General features: G+C 47.1%; 3 protein-coding genes across 3 annotated transcripts in view; 1 reads left to right on the top strand and 2 right to left on the bottom strand.

Moving 5' to 3' along the window:
• LOC135367228 (unconventional myosin ID-like) overlaps nt 1-20,230 on the top strand; it is a 50,414-nt gene that overhangs the window by 23,060 nt on the left and 7,124 nt on the right. The window contains exons 2-15 of the mRNA XM_064600389.1: nt 10,737-10,945; nt 11,064-11,157; nt 13,169-13,334; nt 14,024-14,173; nt 14,250-14,369; nt 14,517-14,714; nt 16,780-16,922; nt 17,741-17,966; nt 18,245-18,304; nt 18,423-18,568; nt 18,741-18,795; nt 18,853-18,930; nt 19,372-19,538; nt 19,745-19,952. Coding sequence (XP_064456459.1) covers nt 10,737-10,945; nt 11,064-11,157; nt 13,169-13,334; nt 14,024-14,173; nt 14,250-14,369; nt 14,517-14,714; nt 16,780-16,922; nt 17,741-17,966; nt 18,245-18,304; nt 18,423-18,568; nt 18,741-18,795; nt 18,853-18,930; nt 19,372-19,538; nt 19,745-19,952 — 2,020 coding nt within the window. The remainder of the gene's footprint in view (nt 1-10,736; nt 10,946-11,063; nt 11,158-13,168; nt 13,335-14,023; nt 14,174-14,249; nt 14,370-14,516; nt 14,715-16,779; nt 16,923-17,740; nt 17,967-18,244; nt 18,305-18,422; nt 18,569-18,740; nt 18,796-18,852; nt 18,931-19,371; nt 19,539-19,744; nt 19,953-20,230) is intronic.
• LOC135366246 (TNF receptor-associated factor 3-like) lies at nt 3,628-5,571 on the bottom strand. The gene is made up of 2 exons (XM_064598919.1): nt 5,247-5,571; nt 3,628-4,530 (listed from the first exon to the last, which is right to left on the bottom strand). The coding sequence occupies exons 1-2, from the start codon at nt 5,382-5,384 to the stop codon at nt 4,027-4,029; spliced, it is 642 nt and encodes a 213-aa protein (XP_064454989.1). The 5' UTR covers nt 5,385-5,571; the 3' UTR covers nt 3,628-4,026.
• On the bottom strand, nt 6,117-7,680 carry LOC135366245 (TNF receptor-associated factor 2-like). The gene is made up of 2 exons (XM_064598918.1): nt 7,453-7,680; nt 6,117-7,243 (listed from the first exon to the last, which is right to left on the bottom strand). The coding sequence occupies exons 1-2, from the start codon at nt 7,645-7,647 to the stop codon at nt 6,746-6,748; spliced, it is 693 nt and encodes a 230-aa protein (XP_064454988.1). The 5' UTR covers nt 7,648-7,680; the 3' UTR covers nt 6,117-6,745.

Below are 20,230 nucleotides of genomic sequence, written 5' to 3'. Positions count from 1 at the left end.
CCACTAGTTGCCGATATGGTCAAGGCCGTGCTCTGAAGGCTGGAAGGTGTCGGTTTTCGAATGCAACCACCAGCTGTGCTCTCTGAGGTTTTCGCCAGCTTTTCCGGTAGCCTTTCCAGATGAACATCATCACTATGCACCCTCAAGTCTGCCCTGGTCGCACACTAAACCCCTGAATATAGTCCAATTGCCGGGAGTAGACATCTTTACTAGTTTCAACCGCACCGGCTTTCAACAAACATAACAAAATACAGTTAACGTTTCGGGTCCCATTCGGGACCCATCATCAGAATGACGTTGTCCTGGTCATCACCGGGTATTTACGTAGAAGAGGAGCGTAGCATTCTGGGAGGGGGCCTGGTTGTCGATTGATAGCTTCTTTTGTTTCTTTATGTGCCATGACTCCAGCTGTCTCCTCACCCCCCATTTGTTCTTTTTCGTCAGAATGCATGGGTTGTCCAGGTCTAACACGTGTCCTGTATTGCGCGCGTGTTCACACAGTTCTGTTGGGTTTGTTGCTGATTTCTCGATATCTTTCTTGTGTTCCTTCATTCTTGTTCGTGTCTTCCTTCCTGTTTCTCCGATGTACACGGCAGGGCAATCTTGACAAGATACCTTGTATACAATGCCTCGTTCTTCTTCCGGTGGTGTTCTGTCCTTGGGGTGGCTTAGTACGTTCCTCAGTGTTGTCGTGGGCTTAAATGCAGTTTTAATGTTCACCTGGGAGAGCACCCGTCTAATTGGTTCTGACACACCCTTCAGGTAGGGGATGGTAACGTACATGGGTCTTTCTTGACTACTTTCCGCCTGTTCCGGGCGTGTATTCATCATTCGGTGGTATGTATCACAGATAAATTGCTCGGGGTATGCCCTTCTTCGTAGACGTGTAATTGCTGACGCCAGATGTACGGCGAAGAGGAAAGTCAAAAGCCAAAGCGACGTCGTGGTGACCATCTCGTATGCAGACTGCCCGAACTTGACTCTATCAGGGCGAACAATATGTGTCCGATCGTACGTGGCCTTTTTCCGATATCGTTCAAAGTGGTACTAGCTGCAGACTCTGCGACCGCTTTCGTGAAGCCCTGTAGCGCTAGAAATGTGAGGAAGCATGTAGTTGTAGGGTGGAAGTGTGCTCTGGACAATCTTATCGTCGATGCATACTGGCAGTTGTACTTGCTTTAATTACATCCGTCATGCGTCGTAGGGAAATGGCACTTCCTTTGCGTATGTTGGTTGTACAGTTGGGCGATATTCGATAGCTTTGCGGGTTGAGACATCCACTCGTTGTCGATATATTCAAGGCCGTGCTGAAGGGCTTGGAGGTGTTGTGTTCGAATCCTATACCACCAGCTGTGCTCTCTGAGGTTTTCGCCGGGTTTTCCGGCAGGCTTTCCAGATGAACATCCGTCACTGTTCCCCCTCAAGTCTGCCCAGGTCGCACACAAAGCCCCTGCCCCTCATTCCTTCCTGTTCTCTATCCCATCTGTCTACATCTGCACGCCTCTCATAGCCACAGTTGCCTCGCGGCGCTAACACCTGATCAAAAAAATATAATAGGTTAGGATTCGCTTCCCATCGCAAGGTTGTTCTGTCCCAGGAGTCTTTTTCAAGTTTCTGTGCTCGTTGTTCGGTTCGCGTTTTGTTTCGGTGCCGTGTTCATGATATCATGTGCCTTGCCTTTATTGCCATCGTGTCACAAAATACGAAGCAGACTCAATGATTGAATTGTGAACGGTCAAAAATTTCTCTAAAATCATTCATAAATCGAAATGTTATACCCCTGTCACACGGGCATTTTCGATCCTGCTCGACCGAACCTGCTTGAACCCAATGCAGATCGGATGGTGCTACACGGCCGCTTCCAAGCAGGATCGAACTTTGATCCTGCTTGACTCAAGACAGTTCCCATAACAGGATTGAGAATTTCAAGACGGCTCGACGGACGCCATTTGCATCCTCGACCCCGGTGAACTGTCATAACTTAAGACGGACATGCGCGCGGAGCTACAAATGATGCTTACATCGGTATACGATAAATTACCACTAATATCGCTGTTATATAGGAAACGCGAAATTAATGAGTCCCGTTTATTCATTTGCACAAGTCAACCATTCAATGCGCATTGAAAGTGGCCGTGTAGCAGCGTCAAAACTCGAGCGTGCTCGGGAAGTTCGATGCAGATCGGATTCGAGAAGGATCGAAATGCCCGTGTGACAGGGGTATAACACTTCGTAAACGGAGGTTTCGTTAAAATGGAAGGGATTCGAAGTTTCCTAATATATGAATTGAGAGCTAGAACTTAGTACGAACATTCTTTGAACTACATGGACCTTCTTACTCAGGAAGGAGGGGGGGGGGAATGTTTATTAAGAACAAAAGAAAGGAAAGGTCAACCAGGCGGAGGTCGGCTTGCTATTCACAAAAAAAAAAAGGAAAATGGGGGAAGAAAAGAAAAGGAAAAAGGAGAAGAAAAGAAGAGGAAAAGATAAAGAAGAAAAGAAAATGAGAAATCATCAAATAATTGTTAAAGGCGCGTTGAAAAGTCTGCATGTTCCCAGCCTTCACGTGGCGCAATGAAGAGAGAGAGAGAGAGAGAGAAATACATGATGACTATGATATGGGGATGACTTCCGCTCATTGAGCAGAATGCTACCCCATTGCTATTGGGGGGAAAATGAGAGGATGGTGATGAGGATGATGCTGACGACGCTGACAGGGTTTTAGAGAGAGTCGATCAGGCCGGTAGTTTGCAGGAATGTGATGAAGGGTCGCAAGACGGACATCTGCTTTCGTGTGTCCCATGGTCCCAAAATGAGTCTGAGGTCAAGGGGTCGGCTGTCAATCCGCGCAAAGTCGTTTGCAAACAAGTGACGCTCCCTCCTATAAGTGGGACATGCGATGATCACATGGTCCGCGGTCGCTGGCACACCACACTCCGGGCACAAGGGACTACTGGCACACCCTATCTGGTAACGGTAGTACGGCGAAAAGGCAACATTCAGCCGTAAGCGATGTAGGAGGGACTTAATGACGCGCGGTAAAGATGTCGGTAAGCGACACGAGAATGTTGGGTCTACAATTCCCAGTATGGTACTGGCCGGGACATCCCGACGCCATTGTTCGACGGAGGCAGCCCAGTCACGAAGAAGGGACCGTCTGTCGCCCCTTGGGAGAACAATCGGAACACACTTGCCCTGGTGGTGAGCGGCCGCTGCGGCAGCGTCGGCAACGTGGTTGCCAGAGATTCCGCAATGACCCGGAATCAACCGCAATGAACATTCGACGAAAGTAATGAGTAATGCCACGCTCATTAGTCAGTCGAGATGTAATGCGTTACCATTACTCATTACTCGTTGGCAAAATGTAATTCATTACAGTTACTCAAAAGTGAAGCATTAGCGGTAATGCATTGCTCCCCACCTCTGCCAGGCCAGCACAATGTACTGAAAGTCGAGTGCAATAAGGGTGGACGGGTAGGTGGAACGCCTTGTACAGACTCGTGAATCTAAAGAACATTGATAAGACACATACCGTCCACCCCTATTGCATTCGACAGTACATTGTGCTGCTTGGGCAAACTGTCCCCAACTTTCCCTACTTTACCCTAGTGACACTCCTGGAGCGTGTTAAGTAAGGTGGTTATTTATTTGTCTACACGTGGTATGCCGCTAATGGAACGAGGGAGTTCGCTCGCCGACAGTTCGTAGTTCGAGGACTAACTTCGCATAGCACAGGAAAGAAAGAAAGAAAGCAAAGAAAGCAAGTAACTGTCCAAATGCCAGCTCGCATGAGCGCGTAAGGAAAAAAGAACGGGTAGCCCAGCTGATTGTATATCATTACGGCCGAACTCTCATTACGGCCGATGTCCCATTACGGTTGCTAATGTGGTGGACGCTACTTTTTTCTTTTTGGCCGTGATGAAACATCTTTGGCTGAAGTGAGACTATACCTTCGGCCGTAATGAGATGTTACCGCCCAGCTAGCGGTGGAGTAACCAAACGTGGAATCATCGCTCTTGTCTTGATCTACTGCTTGAGCTGAACACGAACAGAAACCGCATCGTCCACTATGTAGCTTCGGTTTTTAGCTTCCGATGCTGTTATCATCTCGTGGAATCCATACAGTTCGTTGCAACCCTCTTCTGGTCTCTTGAAGTTTGGGAACGTGGCAGTTGAAAATGCGGAGAATGTCTGCGAGATGTCCATCCTACTCGTCGTTGGGTGTAAGAGGGTGAGAGTGAAGGGCGTCCTGAAGGGCCATGCGAGGAAATCGTCAGCAGTGCCTTTGCACAGGCCAAAAAACAATTCCAGCCAGACACCGTCTCCGCTGTTCCATGCCTCGAAGGTCATGTACGCAGTGTACCCGTTCAATACAAAGGACTTGCTGGAGTAGAGGTATCTCATGCTCCTTGGGGATGACTTCTCCGCTCTACTAATTAGATAATTAATCCCTTTCACGTTCCAGGTCACCTCTGTCACCTTGCTGGTTGATCCGTTGAACGGCTCGGGACTCATGGCCGGTGAGGTCTCCTGGAATGGTGTAACATGCAGTATATATTTTTCGTTGACAGTGTTGAAACGTTTGCGCGCGTATTTTATAAATCATGCGTGGTAATTACCGTATTTTCCGGTGTACCTATAACGCGCAGCCCTAAAAACGGGCCGAACTTGAAAAAAAATAAAAAAATAAAAAAGAGTTCGATGTATAACGCGCCCCGCAGTGTTGCTACAGGCTTCTGTACTGCCACCATTATACGCAAAAACCAGGGTGGTGTATCATATATGCATCCTTTGTTATAAACTCCGATGCAACAGTGTCGGCATCACAGTATACTTCAATCTCCTCCACGCTTTCGGTATCTTGATTGATTGATTGATCGTTGATTGCTCAACAGCAGCTTTCGTGAAGTCGATCCAGTGCCCTTTTGTGCCTGATTTTGTCACTGACCCTAAGGTATGGGTGAATGCCACAGCACATCCTGAAAGAGGCTAGAATTTGTAAGTCGCCGACCCGAAAAGGAACTCTACAGGAAAGGCATTTCCGTGTATAACCCGCACCGTTAGATAACTCGCAGGACCTCCTCAGAGCACTTTTTTTTACTGCGTAACGCGCGCGTCATATACACCGGAAAATACGGTACTAAAGCGCTTTTTTACATAACGGAGCAATTAATGAACATGTGCCATCCCGAGCAAAGCCGTATAGCGAAGGTTCTTCGTAACTGACGTGCGTGGATTTGACTTACATTTCTCTCGTCCCCCGCGTCATCCATCGTCACCGCTGTCACCCTCGTCATCCCCTCGTCACCCTCGTCATCCGCTGCTGACGCCAGATGTACGGCGAAGAGGAAAGTCAAAAGCCAAAGCGACGTCGTGGTGACCATCTCGTATGCAGACTGCTCGAACTTGACTCTCTCAGGGCGAACAATATGTGTCCGATCGTACGTGGCCCTTTTCCGATATCGTTCAAAGTGTGGTACTAGCTGCAGACTCTGCGACCGCTTTCGTGAAGCCCAGTAGCGCTAGAAATGTGAGGAAGCATGTAGTTGTAGGGTGGAAGTGTGCTCTGGACAATCTTATCGTCCCGGCAGTTGTACTTGCATTAATTACATCCGTCATGCGTCGTAGGGAAATGACACTTCCTTTGCGTATGTCGGTTGTACAGTTGGGCGATATTCGATAGCTTTGCGGATTCAGACTTCCACTCGTTGCCGATACTTTCAAGACCGTGCTGAAGGCTTGGAGGTGTTGGGTTCGAATCCTATACCACCAACTGTGCTGTCTGAGGTTTTCGCCGGGTTTTCCGGTAGCCTTTCCAGATGAACATCGTCACTGTTCTCCCTCATGCCTGGCCAAGTTGCACACTAACCCCCTTGCCCCACCCCCCGCTCCTTCCTGCTCTCCTCTATCCCATCTGTCCACATATGGACGCCTCTGATAGCCACAGTTGCTTCGCGGCGCTAACACGGAAAAAACAAAAACAAAAGAAAAGAAAGAAAAGAAAAAAGGTAATGGTTCGCTTCTCATCGAAGGTTGTTCTGTTGCGGGAGCTTATTTGAGTTCCTGTGCCGGTGGTTTGATTTGCAGTTTCGATGTGCAGTGTTCGTGGCCGCATCTGCTTTGCCATATTTTATTGTCAACGTGTCACAAAATACGACGTACCGTCAATGAGCGATTGGAAAACGGCGAGAGCGTCGAGAAAGCTAATACAAACGCTAACATTACATGACGGGAGCGTTGTGTTAGCCTTCACGACGCATCAAGTTATCTATCGAGAATTCGGGTGGTCATTCCATGGCAATTTTTTTGTCCTTCTTTTTTTTTTTTTGCCTGATCCCGCCTGCTCTCGCCACTTTAGCCATCTCGTGGCACTTTTCGAGCGCCAAGAATTTGCAGGATAACACTTTTTTTTTTCGCCCGACCTCGAAGTGTCCGGGCAGCGGATTGCCCAACTACGTCCGGTGTCGTCATATCCGCGTCGCGAGGGCAGCGAGCGCCCTCATTGGCCAGCACGGCGAAGTTCAGGTGGGTAAGCAGACGACAGGACCCGGAGACGAGCGACAGCGATGCCCCTATAGCGTGATCCAAGCGACTAAAACCGCTAGATTCCTGGCACCCATCTTCTGGAGGCAACGGTCACGTGATTGAGCTCGGGCGCCGGCCTAGGAACTTCCAAGCGCTAGGTCGCGTTGCCATGAAATGACCACCGAAATTCGCTATAGACAATCAGCGAGCATAGCGTTCACTACAGATTCAGCTTAATACGAACAGAAACGGCATTGTCCACTATGTATTCTTGCTCGTCAGCTTCCGACACTCTTATCACCATGGGGAATCCGCGCCCGGCGTTGCAACCGTCCGTTGGTCTCTTGAAGTTCTTGAATGTGACGGGTGAAAATTCCGAGATGGTGTTCGAAATGTCCAACGCTTCCTTCGTCGGATGGAGGAGAGTTAGAGTGTAAGACGTCCTGAAGGGCCATGCGAGGAACTGGTCCGTGGGACCTTTGCACAGGGCAAAGAACAATCCCAGCCATAGTTCTCCCTGTCTGCGATCTACTCTAGCACTTAATTGAGCTGCGTACCCGTTCAGTACGAAGCGATCGCTGTACTGGCGGCGTGGTCCTAAGCTGTGGGCCTTGCTAATCATTTTACGAATCCCTTCCACGTGCCAGGCCATCTCTGTCTCCTTGTACGTTGGTCTCTTGAGCCCCTTGAGGATCGTAGACACGTCAGAGGAAGACTCCTGAAATCGCGTAATATATATTTTTAATTGACTCTACTAGACAATAAGTTGATAGGTAAATTAAAAACAGTACTAGAACATCCACACGCGTCTATTATAAATTAGGCATGGTAACTAATCGATATCGCACGTTAGTAAACGATCACGGTGCTTTTGGTTCATTGCTCTCTGACGTACTCTCACACCAAGGTTCTTCGTATCCGACTCACATTTCCAACGTCCCTTTCTCCCATGGGATCCGCAGCTGACGCCAGCCATACGGCGGACAGGAAAGTCAAGGGCCAAAGTGACGCCATGGTAGCCGTCTCGTGTGCAGAGTTATTGAGACTGACTCCCCGTGCGAAGGATATGTCCGGTCTTATCACTAACTTTGGACTTATCACTAACGGCGACCGCGATATCATTCAAAGTGGCAATAACTGCATTCCCGAGGACTGCATTCAAGAAGCCTATAGTCCCACTGTGACAATTGTCAATCCTACAGTAGCTAAGTCGAAATGCGCTCTGAACAATCTTATCTGCGTGACGTCCTGGTAGATCTACTCGGTTCAATTGCAATTGCGCTTACTGCGCGTCTGTCAATGCGTTATAGACAATCGGCTTTTTCTTTGCAGGTTGTACTGTGGGCGTTATTTGACGGGCACTGGCGTGATGTGATGTGATAGAAAAAAAAAAAAAGCTGAGGATTTAGGTCAAGACAAAGTCAGACTGGCTACCTCAGACCACTTAGACGCAGTTAGTTGAAATAAATAAAAAAAGGGGGAATACCCAGTAGTTGGGGGGGGGGGGGAGAGAAACATCTCGAACTAGTGGGAACAGTTGTCACAAACGAGGGACAAGAAAGTGTCACAAAATGTCAATCGGATCCGTTTCTTGAAGGAAAACTAGGAACGCTTTCAATGCAGTCGCTCGATGATGGAATGGCGTTTATGGAATGGCTGAGGACCATGGCTAACCTGGCTATGAGCTTTACAAGGTCGCCATGTTGAGTGCGATTTTGTCGGGGGCACAGAGCACATCCTCCTCAGGTGCTGCAAGTGTGCCGACAGTTGCAAGTAAATATCCTGCACAGAAGATGTCCCTCAGCAAGGACACTATAGCTTTGGCAAAGGCAAGCGAACAGTATCATTAGCAGCAGTTGGTTGAACCTCGGTTGACCATTTCTGCAAAATTTCGAAAGGTCCATCTACTGATTGACGTTGCTCGAAAGGTTTTCCGTTCTTCGAAACAATGTCAACCACGTGCGACAGCAGCAGGTCATCAGCGAGGTCCAAAACCGAAACCAAACCACCTCCGGCCCGCCTCCTGAGATCACCGCTGCTTGAGGATTCCTTGACCTGCAATCTTCAGTGGTACGGTACATTATTTAACGTGATTCACTAATTCTATGCAAATCACATCATGCCCATTGTGACGGAGCCTAGCGATAACCTTCCCAAAGCTACACAAGTGTCTGTCGCACCTTGGTCCGTTACGAGATCAAGTTCATTTCCGTATCTATATGCTGTCTCACGATGATCCTACCGATACGTTTCAATGGGGGCGCGCGAGCGTGCATACAGTGCCTTTGACTGCGTGCAGTCGGCCGTGTCATTCACCAAGGCCCCCCATGGATGCGTTTTGATTAACCGCACAAGGTCGCACCTGTGAAAGACGTACCTAGAAGGCGGCACAGCTACACACATAAGATCTAATCCAATAACAACAACTAATTCATTTGAATGATGATGAGTAGGGAAAAATATCCAATCCAACCCAATGTGATATGTTGCTTTCCCTATAGTTTGTTCTGCATTTTTATTTATGAAAACAGTGGCAAGCGACGCGAAGAACCGTTAGGGAGCGCGTCAAGGTCATGAATGCTTATGATGATGATGATGATGATGATGATAAATACTTGATGTATCAGTTATGAACTGGTCTCGGGTCACTAATTAGAACCCGACTGAAGATGCTAGTGTGGCATTGATGATATACACGTTGTTTGAGCACGTGGTGCTTCTTAGACAGGGGTCATTGAACACGGGATAACATGGCGTACAAGTTGGGGTTCGGGGTTTTCGGAGTTTATTATGGCCTCAGCGTTCGGAATATTCATCGTTTATTTATTTTTATTTTTTGCACCTGAGTTATTATCCGAAATTCTGAGAAACAGCAACGACTGTGCAACGGCGTACTCACAAAACGGGTGAGAAGCTACCTTAAAAGAAGCTTGGCGGAACTTTTACAGGACTACATCTCGAAAGGTTCCGTCTCTGCATTACCATCACCTGGCGACGTGACCCGGATCACCGGATGCGTAATAGCCCGGACGTTCCTCGCTATAGTGGCCAGACAACTTTCGCTTACGTCCCATCTTACTGTCTCCATTGCAACAACTCTCTGTCCGAAAGCAATTTGTGTGTCCTCATACACTTTGTGGACGACGGGAAGCGTGATTTACAAAAAAAGAAAAAAAAAGCAAAGGAGAACCCATGTGGTTAGACGTTTCTGCAGTAGGCCTGGAAAATGCTCTACCTTCTGAGACTCCAAAGTCGAGGTGCCTCTATACAAGGTTGGAGTTCACGCGCGTTACAGGGATGCTTCATGCATTGTCAACTAAAAGACTGCTATACAGTGAATTTAGGTCGAGAGAGTCTTCCTTTCTGGTAGTGGGGCTGGTATGCTGCAATCGAGAAACGAAAATGAAACCAAACTTTACCAGACCAGTTACCAAACTTTTGAAGAAGTAATTGTAAATATTGAGTCATCTCTGCTGAATATGCGCATCAACACGCCATGTTTCTGCGATCGCGCTTTACCAAGCTATTGCGGTCCGAAGGTCACGTGCTAGGCTCTCCGCTCTCCTCCTCCTCGCTCTTTTTGGAGTGACGTTTTACCGTGGAGAAAGGAACTGAATACTTTCCGTTTCCATGACGACACAGGCGGTTGCAAACGTTGCAAAGAGAGACGGCCACTGGAGAACCGCCTTCAGTATGGCGACCTTCGGGTACTTCGGGCAAGCGTGCGCAGCTAAAATGTCACTTCCGGCCTGTCTGTCGACGCCTCTCAGCGCTGTTCGGCGCCACTGTCAGCGGTGGCTTGAAAAAAATCGCAGTTTTAAAAACCCAACAGTCCGAAATCGTTCAAATGAGGGACTTTGCGTGTCGAAGCCACGGACTAGATCGTATGAAGCGGAACTACACATTTAATGTGCTGCATATGGCTTCTTAACCCCTTTAAACGCGGGACGCTGTTCTCTGTGACTGGATTGCTCTCAGATGGACGCATCCGTGCATCTACGCAATGACATCCGTGATGGACGCATCTACGCAATGACATCCGTGACATCTCTCGCCGTGATCTTATTTTGTTTTCGCCATGAAAAATAAACGTAAACTAAACTAATAATAAAACTGTTTAAACTGCTAATAGTATTGCGCGATTTGGGGCCACACGCTGTCCAAATACAGGCAGCCTAACCTCTCGGTCACGTCTTTCTTTTCCTTTGCAGATACAACGGTGGGAAAGTTTATACGTACATTGGAGAAGTATGCGTCTCCGTCAACCCGTACCGCACCATGAACATCTATGGCGCGGACCAAGTAAACGATTACAAAGGAAGGGAAATATTCGAACGTCCACCGCACATATTCGCCATTGCGGACGCTGCCTACAAGGAGATGAAGCGGAAATCCAGGGATACCTGCATAGTCATTTCAGGTCAGTTGACCTTCCATTCACCATGTTGGATGCGCTGAATTCCTCGCCATGGTTGAACGCGACCAACACGTTCTACGTGTGCTTTCTCTGCTATATATATTGCTTTGTCCTTGAAAAGGTGAGAGTGGCTCCGGGAAGACGGAAGCCTCAAAGATCATCATGAGGTACATCGCCGCAATCACGAACGTCACCGGGCAGCAGGAAATTGAAAGGTACGATTACTGCCACGTGTTTAGATATATAGGTGTGAATATGTCTATAAAAAAATGTTGCTTTAATAGTGTTACGCAATCGCACAGTTAAGATCGATCGTTCAGTTCGGGACATTGGTGTGCCAGAGGATCTTTAACCTGTATTCATTGTATTGCATATGCCGCTTTCAAAGTCGTTACGACTTTACGATATGACGTGCCGTGCTCGGCCGTTGGCAGCGATACAGGTAGAATGTACCCGGGAGCAACAATGGCCGTACAGTTGTAGGGCGTTTTCTTCGGTTAATGATCACGCGCATGCTCCAGTTCCCACTTCGCGGTGTGCTCCAGTTTGATGCGTCTGGTCAACTCTATGCATATCGGGACTGCTATCGATGTCTGCTGGTCAGTGAAAGCGAAAACGAACTTAACGTCGCTGCTTTCCGATGGCTGCGTACACCGAGCTTGGAGTGAGCATGTACTGTGAACAGATAAGATGAGGATTGTGTCTGGTTTTGCCTGGTACTGCGGACACTAACATGTATACTGGCTGAACTGTGACCTGGACTAACATCTCCATGTTTTTCAATTTCATCTGGTCTAATCTAACCTATATTTTGTCGTAAAACCCGGCATGGATGTCGAAATAGAAGTAACGTTTTTTTTTTAATTGTTCAAATGAATCATACCTCGTTACATTGTTTACGAAAATATGGGCAACAGCCCTCGGACGACCAGCTCCCGTGGCATTGGAGGCGAATGCCGGCACAGTTCTACCTGAAGTCGGCCCAGGATGCATACTAACCACTCCACTCCTTCCTGCTGTCCTCTCTCCATCTGTCCACGTCTGTACGCCGCTCATAGCCACAGGTGCTTCGCGGCGCTAGCACGGACACGTACCCGTCGTACTTTGTATTCGACGGTCCCTCGGTTCGGTAATCAAGAAACGTATCCTATCCCAGATCCAGTTCCAGATCGTTGCGTAGAGCTCCCATAGCTTTCTCTGTGGACCACGTCAACTGCTATCAGTTTCTTCTGCGCGTAGTCTCTTCTCCTTTGTCCCGTGTGATGGACCTTATGCATCTCCCATGAAGTCGCTATCAGACTTATGGTTGCACAACTGCGCTGCCATGCTCTACTAATAATAGCTAATGCACATAGAGTGAGCGATTAACCTTCAGGGTTCCCATAGCCTAGCTTTGTGTTGATCCGGTTTCGTAATTGAACGAGGAAGTCAAGGCGTCATTAGTCGCGCTTTCAGGCTAACCACTCTGTCGTTTCTGGTCGCTATCACACCGTGGTGCCGGCACGTGCGAGTCCGCGGGGCGGATAATTGCCTGTGGTACCTGACCTTAGCTCTTTGTTCGAGGAAGTGTCCTATAGCTATGTCAATATCTTTAATGCTTTCGCACTCGCTGGCTTGCTTGCTTCCTTCCATGCTAATAATGTGTGTATAATCGTATAACACGTGCATGGAAAACGCCGCGGCTCCGCAGCACATCCGTCCAGCGATTCGGGCTCCTCCGCCATGTTCTTTCAGTGCACCCGCCCTTAGCTACATGGTCGTTTATGAACCGCCCTACGCTTGTTTGCTCGTTCGTCTGTTTAAAGGTTTTTGGAGAGGTCGGTCAAAGCAGGGCTGACCTTGTTCCTGCTGTCTGCAATGGCTATAGCCGCATTATTCTACGTCGCGACAAATCGTGCACCGACACCGAAACTATAGCGTCCCCATACGTGGCATCTACTGCCGATGCAGTGAGTTCTTCGGCGGACTAACTCTGTTTGGGGTCGTCGAACTACATTTTGTGCCGTTCTTAGGTTGAATATGGGTCCGCCATGGGTTGAATATGGGTACCGCTTGTTGGACAAATGGAAGTTGCTTCGGTCTTCGGCGCGGGGTATTGTTTTGATCACACTGTATAGCCAAACGTTGCGCCTGCGACCCGTATTACGCGTTCGTAATGGTTTGTCGGACGTGTTTGTATATATGTATGTGACATGTTTCAACGTGACTTTTCTCCCGTACTCTCAGGGTGAAGAACATCCTGCTCCAGTCTAACTGCATATTAGAAGCTTTTGGAAACGCAAAGACGAACCGCAACGACAATTCAAGTCGTTTCGGGAAATATATGGACATCAACTTTGACTTCAAAGGCGAGCCATTGGGAGGCCATATCAACAACTATCTCTTAGAAAAAGTATGTGGATATTAGAGGAGGTCGGTTACGCAAGGGTATTGATAGTCATCAATAGCTCACCAGCTCCAGTTCGACTAGACAGAAAGTACTACCGACAGCGTCGACTACTTGATGTGATACAATATTTGACTAAACTCCACTGGCGGTACTGGTAGACAAAAAAAAACAACAACAACAACAACAAAAAGAAGGGTATCGTCAGCGGTGCCATACTGTGCGTGGTGATGTTGCTTGCAAAAGGTTCCCGTCTGACAGTTCTACCAAAATACCTGAAGGGTGCCGACGGGTCGGAAGAAGAAGAAGAAGCGAAGAGGAAGCTAGTTAGAACTCGGGCAACGAAGAATAAAACGAAGGTTCTTGCGTTGGGCATATTACTATACTGACCTACCCTGAATCTGCCATGGGCACTGATAGGGACAGAGTTAATGGTTTGCCTTATATATTGGCGACTGAGAGTAAAAATAGTACCACTGTGTGAAGTTAACAATTTAGCATTTATCTTGTTGAAGAAACCAAAATCTCAGCGTCCTGGAGGTGTTCACCCTGCAAGAATGTAGTACATCAGTAATACCGTCGCTAGCACCGTCAGTATCACATTAATGTCTTGTGTTTGTTGCTGGAAGGAGTATTCCTGCGAATGAGCTTTAAAAATTGCTGTAACGTAACCCGCTTATCCTTCGAACACGCAGTCCCGAGTGATCTACCAGCAACCAGGCGAACGAAACTTCCACGCCTTCTACCACCTCTTGTACGGCGCACCGGATGGCATGCTCTCCGACTTCGGGCTGAAACATGAACCGCAAAAGTACTTCTACACAAAACAAGGAGATTGTCCAAAGGTACCGAGAAAACGCTATTGCATTTACGGTGTTCACGCTGGAGAGTTCACGCTGCGGATGTTTTTATTGGCTTCAGGTCAACACTATCAACGATAGAGCAGATTACAAGCAAGTCTGCTCCGCTTTCAAGGTGCTAGGGTTTTCTCAGGAACACTGTGACACACTGTGGAAGATTGTAGCCGCCATCATTCACCTGGTAAGAGCTGTTATCGCTTGCGCGCACGGCGCATGCGAGTTTCTGGTCCCTTGTCCCCTTCTGCACTCCCCGCTTAGAAGCAAGCTCATCATTTACCTTCAACAGTTACGAGGTGTGTCTTTAAGTCCACTTTGTATTGTATTCTAGGGCGAGGTGGAATTTGTATTGGACGGCGACGAGGCGAAGGTGAAAGGGAGTTTAGACCGTCTGGCCAAATTGTTCGCAGTGCCGAAGGACATGTTACACAGGACCCTCTGCCAACGAGTCATTGCTGCAGGGGGTGAAGTCATGGAAAAGGCACATACTGTTTCTGAAGCCCTCTACGGCAGGGACGCTCTGGCAAAGGTAATGCCTGTGTCAGTGTTAGCGCCACGAAGCAACTGTGGCTATGAGCGTGCTAATGACTCCACATGATGTCTGTCTATATGGAAAAATGCATCTTATGGTGCAAAGGATCATTCGCACATGCGTTTCAAAAAGCGGCGCCGCCTCAGCGTTCGCGGCGCGGCGGAGAGGACCCTGCGATACATAGCCGAGCAGTCAGCCTGCAGACGCGTTTCGTTGTTGTCAAGAGTCAAGAGTACGTCAAGAGTTTACTGACACTTCTTGCGCTGTTCGTCCAAATTTAGATTGTGAAGCATTTCTGCTTGCACCATCACTCGTCAGAACGACAGACGGCTCTTTCTCGGTGGGAAACGGTGAGAACTCATGGATTTTCGGATCGATGAAAAACAAAAAGACAAATTTCGCAAGCAAAGCTCGTTCGAGCTTCTTTCAAAGCTTGTTTTCCAAGCTTGTTCATAGCTATACCCTGGTCTGAATATGTGCAAGGTGCGTTGCAAACGCATCATGCACGGCGGGCGGGAACGTCCGAAGAACATCTCGCTTCTCGACCATGAAAGGATGAAACATTCACGATAATACATGGCTCAAGTTCTGGAGATTGCGTGTTCCGTGTGAGATACTTGAGCACTGTACTGTTCGTTGATTCACACATGCGTTTCCTGAGGCGGCGGCGGCGCCGCGTCCGCGGAGACGCGAACCGTTTCCAGCCGCTTTTCGAGAAGCGCTCCGTGCTACAATTCGGCTTATTTGCACAGCGAAATTTGGCAATTTATATTTCAAGGTACGTTCGCTTCTCAGGATGTTTAATAAGGACGATGGATTTGATAATGGCTGGCTCTAACTCTGCCATCTGCATTTCCCAGAAAACATCTAATTAATAAGTTGATTAATGAATTTTAGCTTGAGGTCACGTGTTCCTGAAAACGAATAGGAAGAATAGAGATTGGTCGTTTTGATGATGTCGATGTCCCGCAGTTACGATGACTGCAGTTAGCACAAGAGCGTTTGCTCCGTTAAAAGGTCACTTTTGGCTTTAACGATTCAATTTGATTTTATATTATGAATAAAAGTTCCACGTTCTAGCGGGTAGTATTTGTTGTCTGCAAGTTTGTGAATGAACTGATAGGTCTTCAAAAGTTATGGTTTCGGGAAGAGGTAGGTGAAGTCGCATGCCCGTGTTTCTCTCCTATACCCACAACGAAGGCTCCACCGTTCACTCTTGGAGTAACAATGTTGCCAGGGGAGCGATGGATCTCACTCATCGTTTCGAAAGCTTTACGTAGCATTTTGCCTTATAGAAAAATAATGTGTTCCCAGAATGCAACGTAAGGCCTACACGTATTAACTGCATTGATATTGCTCTCTTTTCTGTGGCTCCTCGGGCGAGCAGTATAACACATCCTTATTAAAGAGACGGTCGCACCCATCCCAGTCGATTTCGAAATTATGGTGTCATTTTATTCTTCGTTGACCACTGACCACAGTATCAATAATCGAGCGCGAGGCAGTGGCGCAATTTGACAGCTCTTCAGTGGAATGCGTGACAAGAGCAAACGCCGGACGTTGAGAGTATGCCGGACTCCGGAATTTTTACAGGAAATTCATCGATTTCACTGACTTTCGAAATCGATTACCGCTATGTAAAGCCGCCAGGTTGCGCAGTGTCAGCACAACTGGCGGCGGCGGCGCCGCAGAAGAGGGTGGTACGCCAGGGCGCCAAACTCGCCAAGCGCCTGGCTCGTAGCTCTATAGGCGGATGATGCCGTTCTCTGAGCGAGACCCTTTCCACTCCTCCTGTTAGGGAGTGATGTCACGCTGATGTCGTTGTCACCGGAACCTCCGCAGCTGCTGGAGCAGCGCTGATCCTGAATATTCGTTTATTGAATGTCTAAGCACTTTTTGAAAAAAAGAAAGAAAGGAAACTTCTCTATCGTAGAGTTTCTGGATGCGACCAGCCCTTAAATTAATCATGACTACCAAAGGGCCCATTATGACACCGCATTATGTGCTTACTCGCCAACATAATAAACCAACATGCAAGCTTTCTCTTTGTATTATCACATAGGCTGTCTATGAAAGGATGTTCTCCTGGATAGTCGGCCGAGTAAATGAAGCGATTCAGGTGCAGTCCAACGGTTATGGGACGAAAAAGAACACTGTCATCGGCGTGCTTGACATTTACGGCTTCGAAATCTTCGACAACAACAGGTAAATGACAGCCAGTTTATCCCACCTTGTGCTTGTGTTAAGTTATTCAGGGAGGCAATAAACTCTCCTCCCTTCCCAAATTGGTTCTACTGGTTTCAAATATTTGCGAAGGCGTTATAATAACATTTATAGAGCATAAGTGTGAGCTTGCGTGGTATCTTGGATTGTGGTCGTCTACGTAGCTTTTCCGTAACATTAGATCAATTTCATGGTCGCACTTCAAAGCTTTATCCACTTGGACGCCGTTAATTCGAATTCAGTTCCACTTACGTTACGGAATTCAGTTCGAGCGCTCGATAAATGCCGTTTATGACTGGCCGTTAATTCGACAGCTCGGTACAGCGCTGTCGATGAGTTAATCGCGATTCCGGTTAATTCCACGGCTCGATACGGTGCCGTTCATGAGTCCCCATTAATTCGAAGCGTTGATACCGTGCAGTTTGTGAGTCGATGTTAATTCGAATTCGGTTAATTCGAGAGCTCGACACGGTGCATTTTATGAGCCGATGTTAATTGGAATTCTGTTAATTCGAGGGCCCGATACGGAGCCGTTCATGTGCCCCCTCAGTTCGAAGGGTTGATACGATGCAGATTATGAGTTGATGTGATGACGTTTGATGCGCGAGATATATACGGTGGCGTTTATGCGTCCCCGTTAATTCGAGGCCGCTTCGTGTAAAGTTTTACTCCGAACAACGAGCTTTCATTCCACATGTGCAATACCAAGATTTTGATATGCAAAACAATTGAGTATATTCATACTGGATATGCTATCTGTAGTGTGCTTACGTCATGTACTGTTTTCCAATCGTTGGCAGCTTCGAGCAACTGTGCATCAATTACTGCAACGAGAAGCTGCAGCAGCTCTTCATTGAACTGGTGCTCAAGCAAGAACAAGAGGAATATCGTAAAGAAGGGATCGAATGGCAAGATGTGAAATACTTCAACAACCGCATTATCTGTGATCTGGTGGAGGAGCCGCATCGAGGAATACTAGCCATTGCTGATGAAGCCTGTCTGCAAGTTGGCAAAGTTAACGATGTGGTGCGTCACTTTTTTAAGCAGTATCGCATTTACTCGCATAATGAACGCCCTTGCGCAACGACCACCCAATATGGGAGCTTCCACTCGTTAATGCTTTTAACTGGGCATATTTTTAGCACATAATTCTTGGAACGCGTGCTCAAACGCTTCCATATATAAAGGGTATAAAGTTGAATGCAGCCTGAGCTTCGAGATCCACCTTTTTCCTTGTGTAACGAAGCTGTAAAGTAAAGGAAAGACAGCTTATGTCTGCCTTCTTATCGAATCAATCGTTTCAGATGCTTCTGGAATCTATGGACAAAAAGTTGGCGAACCACAAGCACTACACGAGTCGGAGGGTGAGTATGAAGTTTCAGGTAGAACCTGGAAGAGTACAGCGACAAAACTTGCACATTGCTAGAGATTAAAAAGTACACTTGCGCCTCAGATCATCAAACAGTGTCTATTCCTTTGCAGCTTTCACCAACAGACAAAGCACTGGAGCATCAAAAACACTTCAAAATTATTCACTATGCCGGCGATGTGACATACTCTATCGAAAACTTCATCGACAAGAACAAAGATACGCTGTACCAAGACTTTAAGAGGCTACTCTACAACAGGTAGGTTTGATGGACGAAACGTCACATTGTAAAGCCATTGTTGGGTGCACAGCACATCATGAATTTCGTTAACTTCAATGTGCGAGCCTTGTCAATTGACTGTGTTGAGGCCTAGCTTTTAATATTTTGTACAGTTGAGCAGTGTTACAATTTTATCATCTCCCTTCCACAGCTCGGATCCACTGATAAAGGAGATGTGGCCAGAGGGCGCTCAAAATGTGAACCAGGTGTGCCACCATCTTGTTTTGTTCCTATCTGTATACTAACATAATAAATCTTTGCAGGTGAACAAGCGACCACTCACAGCAGGAACCTTGTTCAAGAACTCGATGATTGCACTTGTGCAGAATCTGGCTTCCAAGGTACAGTTCTGACGTACAGATAAAATCGAGTTTAATATTAAACAAATATTATTTCCTGAAAATGGCTGGAAATACTATACACTTGCATTTTGAAATTCAAGAATTTCCCGTGCATGAATATGCAAAACCTGTTTCATTAAGTCTATAAAATTATCATAGGTTTGAGGTTCCAAGTGTAGTGTTGAATTAAACTTGGCATAGCCTCGATAATTTGATTTTTTTTTTGCTTTAAGATTAGAGATGACTTCTTGTTTATTTATTCAATATTATGGGTCACATTTAACTGAATTTCATGTCCACAACTTTCCAAGTTGAAAAAAAATGTTTGGAAATTTAAAGTCGTTTAGTACACTGCCTCTATAACCTATCCTGTTCATGCTGACATAGCCTGCTGCAACGGCACGCCGCAAGTACTTACGTATCTATTGTCAACTTTGCCAGGAACCTTTTTATGTCCGTTGCATCAAGCCAAATGAACAAAAATCACCCTTGCTGTTCGACGATGAGCGGGTCAGGCATCAAGTTGGATACTTAGGTCTCTTGGAGAACGTGCGCGTTCGCAGAGCGGGCTTCGCATACAGGCAGGACTATGCACGCTTTCTCAGAAGGTAATGGACATTATTCTGTACATAATGGATAGCTTTGGATCTGATATACAGGATGTAGTTTGTTGCGTATCAATCGACCGGCCTTGGGTGGATCAGTATAGGCTCCTTGTCGAGCTGATTCCAAGGTCGCAGGTTCGAACCCGATCACGGCGGGGTACCAATTATGTGTAAGAATTTCTAGGCGTATATGCGTACTCACTTCCCAGGTACAAAATGATCACACAGTTTACATGGCCCAACTTCTACGGTGGAAGCGAACAAGAAGGCTGTCGTGTGATCATCGATGAGCTTGGCTTCGGAAAGGACGTCAAGTATGGGAAGACGAAGATCTTCATCCGTTCTCCACAGACACTGAGCAGGCTTGAAAATGAGAGGCTCAACATTATTCCTCGCATCGTTATCTTCTTGCAAAAGGTGAGATACCATACGAAATACAACGCGTCGCCACTAACAAACGTGCTTGCAAGGCCACATCATAGCCTTTCGAGGGCATTGACCATAATGGTCGTCCGACTAGTGCTGAAATTAGAGATGGGACGAATCCAGAATTTTGCGAATCCGAATCCAAATCCGAATCCAAATTCGAATCCGAATCCGAATCCAAATCTGAATCCAAAGAAGGTTCTGCGAATGCACGAATCTTACGAATCTCGAATCTTTCGAATCCTTTCTTTCCTTTCCTTTCGAACACC

The sequence above is a fragment of the Ornithodoros turicata genome, chromosome 8 (genome assembly GCF_037126465.1).
Source record: "Ornithodoros turicata isolate Travis chromosome 8, ASM3712646v1, whole genome shotgun sequence".
Taxonomy (NCBI): Eukaryota; Metazoa; Arthropoda; class Arachnida; order Ixodida; family Argasidae; genus Ornithodoros; species Ornithodoros turicata.
The sequence above is the reverse complement of the archived record's forward strand: the minus strand, read 5'-3'. Positions and strand labels throughout refer to the sequence as shown.

Excerpts from the sequence above, each read along its gene's own strand:
- LOC135366245 (XM_064598918.1), bottom strand. The coding sequence starts at position 7,647 with ATGATATCGCGGTCGCCGTTAGTGATAAGTCCAAAGTTAGTGATAAGA. Across the intron at positions 7,244-7,452 it reads GAGAAAGGGACGTTGGAAAT|GAGTCTTCCTCTGACGTGTC; the intron begins GTGAGTCGGATA and ends ACGCGATTTCAG.
- LOC135366246 (XM_064598919.1), bottom strand. The coding sequence starts at position 5,384 with ATGGTCACCACGACGTCGCTTTGGCTTTTGACTTTCCTCTTCGCCGTA. Across the intron at positions 4,531-5,246 it reads ACGCGGGGGACGAGAGAAAT|GAGACCTCACCGGCCATGAG; the intron begins GTAAGTCAAATC and ends ACACCATTCCAG.